Genomic DNA, 9,428 nt, shown 5'->3' with positions numbered 1-9,428 from the left:
ATTTTACTCGTACACATGTAGTTTCACAATAAGAAGTGTTACATAAGTGACTATAGTTGATTAGTTTCTACGAGAAAATCACCAATTTTGAAATGCCAATGTAGACATTTGAACTTTTTTGTCCATGTGTTATTACCATTATTTTTGGTTAAAATCATTTTGCGACACTATTTAATATTTATCTCTGTTTTAGGATTTTTTTCACAAATTAACTCGGCTCTACATAATTAGAGTTTTTGACCAATATTGTCTTTTATCTTTGAGGGTAGGTCTATTTTGGTCCCTCAAATATAACCCCGAGCATATTTAGTCCCTTAAGTATGCTAAAGTGGAGCACATTTAGTCTCACTGATCGAATGTATTCAAAAACTAACGGTGTTAACCAACTCTGATTCATGAAGCAAATCTTCTGCTCTGAAACAAAACGTTTCCTCTTCTTTTATTAGATAACGCAAATTATCACTTTAATTCCTCATTTTTAGATAATGTCTTCTAAAATTTTGACCTTAAAAATATCCCCTTATGTGCTAGTTTTCAATGAGAAAATGACGTCGTATAACCGCTGTAAAAACAATAACCGAAAAAATATATAAATTTGTATATTATTTTGTATATATATATATATATATATACATTTGTATGTTAATATATAAAAATTATACAAATTTTATGTACTTTTTTCGGCTACCGGATGTAAATAGTTTCTAGTGCGGGCTAAAAGTGATAATACAATTCGGTTATTCGTGCTTCAATAATATGCCTAGAAGTGATCTTGGCAGCTCTATTTTTTCAAATTTCAACTTTTCTTTTTGGAAAAATCAACCAAAATTTTTAAAAGTAAAAGTTTCAACGTTAAAATCTTAAATTTATCAGCTCTGTACTATTAGTGAGTGTTGGTTTATAAAATATTTTTGATGATTTAATTAAAAAAACGGTGAGTTCTCAAACTAACCCCGTAATTGATCTTGGGCAGATTTTGTCATTGAGACTAAATGTATTCCACCTTAGCATACTTAACTACTTAAGGGACTAAATATGCTCAGGGTTATATTTGAGAGACCAAAATAGACCTACCAGCAAACAAAAGGGACAATATTGGCCAAATTCCGCCAAAAGAAAGAGAAAAAAAACGAGAAAAGAGATTTCTCTGCTTGAACGTAAAGGTGGAAGACAGCGAAAACAGAGGAGTGAAGGGATGTATCTGAAAGCACCGTTTTGGAGCAAAGATTCGAACTCTGAATCTCAGACGGAATCTCCGCCGTCAGCGGTGACGGAGCTAATCAGTTCGCTTGAAAGGCAGAGAGTATACAGGGAGGTGACACTCGCACTGCGCACAGGACTCAGTGATGCACGTGCAGAGTTCTCCTTCCTCCGCATTCGTGGCCTCCGCGTCATCCTCAAGTTTCTCCGATCCGTTGCCGAGTCCGACACTACAATCAACCTCTTCTGTCACAGCCAATCCATTCCCGATCTTCAAGGTTTTCCTCCATTCTCTGTACCCCTAGGGTTTCTCCGATTAATGATTTTTCGTTTTCTTTATGCTCAGTCGCAGCAATTTATGGGAATATAACTGAATGTTTATCTCCCATTGGTTAGCCGAAAGTTTGACGTGGGAAATTGGTTACGTCAGTTGACCTTAGGGCAGTTGTGAATGTGGAAATTCTGATAATGACATTAATCGGAAATAGGGGAAATGAAATCGAGGTTCATCTTCTGTCAAATGTGCTACAAGGAATTTAGGAAAAAAGAAGTTTTGCTAGTTTGAAAACCATTTATACCTCAGATGAGGTCTTGTGGAATTGGATATGGCTTCGGTTTGGAGGCAGCTCGTGTACATTTTGTGTCAGCTTCATTAGAAGATTGTCAAAATTATTAAATCTAAGCTGAATTTTATTTTCTTACGACAATGTTTTGTGTCAAATCTAAAGCTTTCAGACGGTATTATTGTCATAATCAGTTTGTTTTAGCTTCAATCTTTTTGTATGATTGTTTGCACAACTGTATCAGCAGGTTACAAAAGAGTGTTTGATATCTTCTCGAGTTGAAATGCTAGTTCAGCATTGATGAGAATTTAGGTGCAAGTATTCAAACTTATAACTTGGTGAACTGTGATCGTCGCTTTCTGATTTACTCGTGGGTTTTACAGTATGTTCTGAAGTATAATAGGAATTAAGGAGTTATGGTTTATTATTATGAAGTTCTCTTTTCTCTTTTATGTTAAAATTGGTATTTGCATGTAAAGCTAGCATGTTTATTTACTGTTTAACTTCCAGTAAAAACAAGTGATACAATTTTGTCTTTTCTGACTTCTTCACAGTCAAAAAGAGTGAAACTTCCGATGAATACAGACGAAGCCACAATACTTGTGAAATGCGGCAACAACTTGTTGATCTTGGAATTTTAGGGGCAGTGATGCCGCTGTCTTTATGTACATTTACATTCTCCATTGATGTTTATTTTGTGATTTTAGGGTAAAATCATCCAGTTTCTGCTAAATGATTGAAACTTTCAGTAGTATAGTTCTTATTATCATTATTTTGATGCTGGTGTATACGGAGATAATAAAATTTTTTACTCTGACACTACTTTGTTTAATTTGGAAAATGGACCTGGCTATTAACCATGACATATGCAACAGTGGTTCCAGTTCTATTCAAACATTCCTTGAGAGATATAGAGGACCAGAGCGTAACCAGCCTAGACCACATATTTACTGTGGAACCTATGGAAATAACCAGCCCTTCAACTGATTCTGAAGTTGCCCTAGCGCTTAGAGTTCTGGAAGGTTGTTGTCTGCTTCATCGCGAGAGTAATGATTTGGCCCATCAACACAAGGCAATCCCGGTAAAGTTCCCTATTTTATTATGCCTTCTCAGAGAATTTGATCTGATGACTTTCTCCTTCTAGTCATGGCTCAGAAAATTGGAAACTATAATCTTGTTCAAATGATTCTGAAATATTATGCTTGCCATGTCAATTTTATAGCTGCTTTTTGTAGTTGGAAAAGAGGTTAGCTTTCTGTTTTCAGTACCTTTGGAGATCATTGAAGTTTATGTTTTCATGAAAATAGGCACTTCAAGATGATGATATATTTCACTTGGTTGGAAATAAGCAGGTTCTGATGGAATCCCAGTTCCTATGCTCACCCTCAAAGCTAGACGTTTAGTTAGTCTTTTTTCCTGGAACAATGTAACCCCTATTAGGTCTTGATGACTTTTGGACTTTGTTAGCTCCCTGGTCATAGCATAGTTTTTTTATACTCTTGTTTGGAGCAGCTAATTTTTGCACATCTTTTCTACTTAATTGCATCTGCTTGATGCCTTATTAATGAAAACGCCCTTACTTCATAATTAAAAAAGCAGGTTTTGATGAACATACTATCAATCCGAGGAGTACTGGGACAAGGTGCGTGCTTGGATGCATTGATTGCTATAATGCTGGATTCATCTGCCAATCAGGCGGTAGATATCTTTTCTTTTGACTTACTTTTGACAGAAGTGATATAGAACCAGTTCTTTTTACCTGTAATATTCATTTGGAAGGAGATTGGTAGTAAATATTTCCTATTTTCAGTTATTGATAAAACAATCCAAAAAGGAAGTGACTGCATCTAGAATTGTTCCTCATTTAACTGAAGGATGCAAAATAAAAGATAAATCTGGTTTTAAATAAATAGGCTTAGTTCAAGAAATTAAGCAGTTCCATATCTATTTTAGCGTTACAAGATGTATACTTTATTTTATTGTTCCTTCCTTTAGTAAATAAGCCCGTGATTTTATCCACATTGACTGGTGACGTACTAGGATTTTGAGGCTTGCAATGGCATTGAAGACGTCGCTATACTGATTAGAGACAAACAAGTAGATGAAAATTTAAGGTACTTCATCTCTTCAAACTCAGTTTTCTAAATTATAACACAGAGTCTCTTTCAAATTGCAATGTGCATGGTGTTCTAACTAAAGTGACTTCTTTTCATCCAAGATCATCCTGCATGCTAGTTCTAGTGTATCGAGCCTTTCCTTCTCCCCTTATAAAGTTCAAGCTGAATCCCCCCACCCCACCCCGACTCTCTCTCTCTCTCTCTCTCTCTCTCTCTCTCACACACACACACACACACACACACACACACAGTTTTGAGAAAATTTTATGGTGGCCTTTGACACATAAGATAAAGCTAAACCATGAAGCACACTGTCCAACGTAAATCCAAGATTTCTCTCCGCCACTTTGCTTGCATGGTTCTGAGAAATTTGATTTCACCAGGCTTAAGTGTGGAGAATTTCTACTGCTTCTGATTGGACATGTAAACGGGAGGGAGAGGCCTCCCATGGCGACAATTCATGAAGACATAAGGCGGTTTCTGGGTGAGAAATCTGCATCATTGATATGGGCAGCTAGTCAATTTGGTTCAACCCTTGATCCAGAACAGAGGTTGACAGCTTTGCACATTCAAGCTCGTAGGGTACTGGAGTCAATAGACCTTTATTGACAAGTAAGGCTTTCAGCATCTTGTGTCGTTATGTAATGAGCAGAAGCCTCAGAGAAGTGGCAATTTCACCAACAGTTGTAACAAGGGTCGACTAATGGGCTATGGAGAATCCTCAAAGAGGAAGATCAATTAATATCTGGTGACATTAATATCTTACGATGTGTATTTTTGTAAATTATTTGTTCTATACAAAAGTACAATGCGTTCTAATGTTCTACTTTTATTTGTGTTGTCAATATATTTAGTATTTCATAAATCTCATCTGTTCTTTGATGGGATGTATCGCATGCTACAAATACGTGTATTTCACTTTTGTCTTCAATCCAACTACATCCAGGACTTTTGTGCATTTTCTTCTCGTTGATGAGTTGTCTTGTTTTCGTAAGATCACCCCATCTTCCAACAGAAGCATATAAATTTGCTAACATGATATGATTCCCAGTGTTTCCTGGTTCTAGCTCGATGAGCTTGTTTGCTGCAGTTTCACCAACCTCAAGATTCTTATGGATAACACAGCCTCCAAGCAAGGCACCCCAGATCACTGTATCAGGGTCCCAAGGCATCTCTTTAATGACCTTCAATGCTTCATTAAGCTTACCTGTTCGACTTAAAAGATCAACCATACATGTGTAGTGTTTTAATGTCGGTTTTGCATTGTAAGTTCCCATCAGGTCGAAGAACTCCAGTCCGGTCTCTAGTAATCCTGCATGGACACACGATGAAAGAGCTGACAAGAAGGTTACGTCGTCTGGTATAAATCCATTCCCCAGCATTCTGCGGAAGAAATCAATTCCCTCCTCCCCATATCCATGCATAGCGTATGCAGTAAGCATTGCATTCTCTGTGACCAAGTTATACTTTTTAATGTTATCATAAGCCAGTCTAGCATGCTTGACACATCCACATTTTGCGTACATGTCCACAAGAGCCGATCCTATGTGGGTGTCTGAGTCATATCCACACCTAACTGCATAAGCATGAATCTGCTTTCCCCGGTCAAGAGTCGCTAACCTTGAACAGGCTGGTAATACTGTTCCAATCGTGTAAATATCAGGCCTCAAACCAGAGTACTGGATGTCCAGAAACAGCTGCAGAGCTGACTCATTACGGGCATTCTCAACATGGCCAGCAAGAATACCATTCCATGTGTAAATATTTGGATCACATCCATCTGCTTTCATCTTCTCGAGAGTGCATTCAACACTAACCATTTCATCAGAACGGGCATAGCTAGATATCAAAGCATTCCATGTTGGTATATCCCTCTCATTCACCTTATCAAAAGCTTTCTGAGCAGCCTTAATATCCAAACATTTGCTATACATTTCTACAAGTGCCCCACCAACAAAAGCATCTGTTTGCAGACCCCTAACAATGGCACAGGAATGTATCTCCTTCCCACGTCGTAGTAAACCCATATCAGCACAAGCAGCAAGGGCACTGCCAAGGGTAAAGGTATCTGCTTCAATTTCTTCCTTCCACATCACCTTGTGAAACATATTCAAAGCTTCACCGAACATAGAGTTGTTTACATATCCTGAAATCATTGAATTCCATGATATTATATCTTTCCATTTGCCTTCACGTTGCATTTGATAAAACAGTTCTTGAGCCTTTGAAATTTCTCCATTCTCAAAGTATCCAACTAACATGGTATTGTAAGAGACATCATTCTTTGTCGAGAACATTGAAAATACACGGAATGCATTTCCCATATCCCCACACCTCCTGTACACATCAATTAAGCCATTAACAACGAAAGAATTAGACATCAATTGATGTCTGGTCAGATATCCATGAATTTCTTTCCCCAAATATAGCATTTGCAATCTACCACAAGCAGGAAGTACACTTGCCAACGTTTGGGCATTTGGTTGGAACCCAACAGCTTGCATTTTGTAAAGCATTTCAATGGCCTCTTCGTCATATCCATTCTGTGAAAATCCACCTATCAAAGCACTCCAAGAAATAAAATTTGGAGTTAGATTGTCCTCAGCAGACATTTGCTTTAAAACTTCATGTGCTTCGCTTAACATTCCATTGACAGCAAAAGCTGTAATAACTGAATTCCAAGAAACACAATCCCTCACTGACATATTACTCAAAAACTTTTTTGCATCCTCCAAACTCGCACATTTGCCATACATATCAATCAGAGCATTGCCGACGTAAATATTGGATGAAAATCCATACTTCATGACAATTCCATGTAATTGTTTGCCCAATTCAATTCCACCATATCCGCAACAAATCTTCAGTACCACCGGAAACAAGAAAAACTCCAAATCAAAATCCTCAAATCGAACCTGTTGAAAACACTCAAAAGCTTCCTCGAAAAGCCCATCACTTAAATAGACATTAAGCAGAGCTGTCCACGAATACAAGTTTCTAGCACGCATTTTGTCGAACAAGAGAACTGCATCGTTAAAACAGCCACATTTTCCATACATCTGAAGCAACTTAGTTTCAACAAACTCGTGACCGTGAAACCCATTTTTGAGCGTTTGCGCATGGACTTGTTTACCCAGCCTGGGACATTTGCAGGACTCAAGCGCTGAAGCATAGGTGCTCGAATTTACGAGGTCGTCCAAAGGAAAGAAATGGGCCGGGCTCGTCGAGATGGGTTGTGGAAAATCACGTCGCCGAGTTGGTTTTGATTTGTGAAAGGAAATCTTAGAAGCTCTGAATTCAAGAGACTCCTGGAGTAGCTGTAATGGTAGTGGCTGAGCTATGGGTTCCAACAGGGAAACCATTTCGAGCAATAGCACAATGTAAAGTGGTGAATTCCTAAGTTCACATTTTACTACAGTTGAAAAACACATAGGTGATTGGGTTGGGCCGGTTTGCACTGTTATTGGGCCTCCCTTTACGACTAAACAGACCGAGGAAACCGAATGACTACATTGTGATAGCTTCTTGTTATAAAGTTAAAATTTAATGTGAGATTTAAATTTTTAAAAGAATATTATAATTTATATTTTTATTTGAATTCTAATCTTCTATTTTTTTTGACATACAAAGATGTTAATATTTTTTTTATAATCAATTTTCACTAATTATTCCTTTTCAATTGATAGTATAGCCAACTCATTTAATCTTTTTCTTGAAACATTGTTGATTTTAGGTAAGATTTTATAGAACAATAGAAGTATAGAACTAATGAAATCTTAAAAGTACTGTTGAACACTTGAACTAATGAAATCTTGGAAACGAAGATGAGTAAAAATATAAAAGAGAAAGACAAAATATATATGGATTTATGAAATATGAAAGAGAATGGGAAAAAGAAAGATTGACATGGACAAACTAGGGAAAGGGGAGTAAAATTTTTACACGTTATCTAATGCACGAGTAAAATGGAATTGTCAATTCTACTCAAATTGAAACGTTGGAAGAACTATTCATGTACCCATTTTTAAGTAAATCAAATTGTTACTTTATTTCAAGAAGAAAAAAATGTTACTTTATTTATATATCTAAAAAAAATTCTTTCCTTTTATATAATTTTTTTTAATTTTTGTATTAAAAGTACTAAATATTATTTTTAAATATCTATAAATCTATTATTTGTAAACAACAGAGCCCCCAAATTTGGAAGGTTAAGGCACCAGCCTTACTACTGATAAGGGTAGAGACGGCCCTGCTTGTTGTTGCACCGTCTCTTTCAACAAAATCTATTTTGTTATGCTATAATTGATGTTTTATAGTCATATATACATAAATAGAGAAAATTTTGAGTTTATAAGTTTTGAATTTTAGAAATATAGCTTACCGAGTTTTGAATAATTATTTTTACATATTAAGTGAATTTCTTTCCATAAATATAAAATTTTGTCCAAAGCTAATAAATTTTGCCGTAACTAGTAACTATAATTTTATCTCTGCTTCTGAGTCCCTGACAATACAACACCACAAGCACCCTGCCTCAACATTTAGCTCCTCAGACGAAGGCTATCACGCCAAATTCTGATGCCTTTTTTGTATGTACTTCACAGGCCTGAGAGTAGCCTCCATACGAGCATAATTAGTTAAATTGACCTAATGCTTGCTCCCCAAATGAAATGTTGTTATTGTTTAGTACTAGATGTTAGAAAAATTGCATAAGATAAAAAGAGAAGTATAGCTTTGAGGCGTGGCGTGAAAGCTGATCATTATCTTTCAAGAGATATTGTCCGTATATGTTTTAAGGGATTACAAGCAATTCTCTGTTAGGATACAACAAAGCCAGAATTATACTTGTATATTGAATATCACTGCTCCTGGGGTGTCCTTGTATTTATAGAATTCAAGAAGACTTTTCAGAAAAGTCACACTCATATACGAACAACTATGTCTGTTTTATTTAAAATTCAAATTTAAATTCGAAATTTAAATAATCAGAAACTGCTCCATAAAGATAAATACGAAAATAAAACCTTTATTAAAGGTCCGACCCGACCCCCGCCCATGCCCTAAAGTCCAAGTCTAAGTTATTTATATATATATATATATATATATATATATATATATATATATATATATATATATATATATATATATATATATATATATATATATATATAAAATATATACACATACTTTTAGAACCATGTCAGATACTCATTCAATATGACTTAGTGGGCTTAGCCTTTTAAGGCCTCAAAAGTGGCTTTCAGCCACCTATGTGGGAACCACCCACATATACAAGCTATATCTAGCATAATATATGTACTACCTCCATTCCAATATATATATATATATATTATAATATCATGTATAATGGAATCTTGTGTAGATTTGAACTTTCCACTAGTGTAAATACTTTAAAGTTCGACGAAGTTATTGGTATCCTAAGATTTGAACCGTAACTCTTTTTGTCAAACCGAAAGTATCACACACATAATATTATTAAGCAGTGAAACAATCCAGTATAGAGCTTTAGCACTTTTGTAACGACCCG

The 9,428-nt window shown here is 35.9% G+C and overlaps 2 protein-coding genes across 2 annotated transcripts; one reads left to right on the top strand and one right to left on the bottom strand.

The window, feature by feature from the left end:
* The first annotated feature begins 1,111 nt into the window (after window positions 1-1,111).
* On the top strand, window positions 1,112-4,838 carry LOC104234025 (uncharacterized). Its single transcript, XM_009787515.2, has 5 exons — window positions 1,112-1,478; window positions 2,639-2,844; window positions 3,363-3,461; window positions 3,804-3,877; window positions 4,264-4,838. The coding sequence occupies exons 1-5, from the start codon at window positions 1,196-1,198 to the stop codon at window positions 4,487-4,489; spliced, it is 888 nt and encodes a 295-aa protein (XP_009785817.1). The 5' UTR covers window positions 1,112-1,195; the 3' UTR covers window positions 4,490-4,838.
* LOC104234026 (pentatricopeptide repeat-containing protein At2g13600-like) lies at window positions 4,625-7,247 on the bottom strand. The gene has a single exon (XM_009787516.2). The coding sequence runs from the start codon at window positions 7,240-7,242 to the stop codon at window positions 4,696-4,698; it is 2,547 nt and encodes an 848-aa protein (XP_009785818.1). The 5' UTR covers window positions 7,243-7,247; the 3' UTR covers window positions 4,625-4,695.
* Window positions 7,248-9,428: the final 2,181 nt, after the last annotated feature.

Source organism: Nicotiana sylvestris, chromosome 3 (assembly GCF_000393655.2).
Source record: "Nicotiana sylvestris chromosome 3, ASM39365v2, whole genome shotgun sequence".
In the NCBI taxonomy this organism is placed as follows: Eukaryota; Viridiplantae; Streptophyta; class Magnoliopsida; order Solanales; family Solanaceae; genus Nicotiana; species Nicotiana sylvestris.
Note: the sequence above shows the minus strand (reverse complement) of the source record. Positions and strands in the feature narration are given on the sequence as shown.

Coding starts and splice junctions, on each gene's coding strand:
- LOC104234025 (XM_009787515.2), top strand. CDS start 1,196: ATGTATCTGAAAGCACCGTTTTGGAGCAAAGATTCGAACTCTGAATCT. Junction 2,845..3,362: donor ATCAACACAAGGCAATCCCG/GTAAAGTTCCCT, acceptor TTAAAAAAGCAG/GTTTTGATGAACATACTATC. Junction 3,462..3,803: donor ATTCATCTGCCAATCAGGCG/GTAGATATCTTT, acceptor GTGACGTACTAG/GATTTTGAGGCTTGCAATGG.
- LOC104234026 (XM_009787516.2), bottom strand. CDS start 7,242: ATGGTTTCCCTGTTGGAACCCATAGCTCAGCCACTACCATTACAGCTA.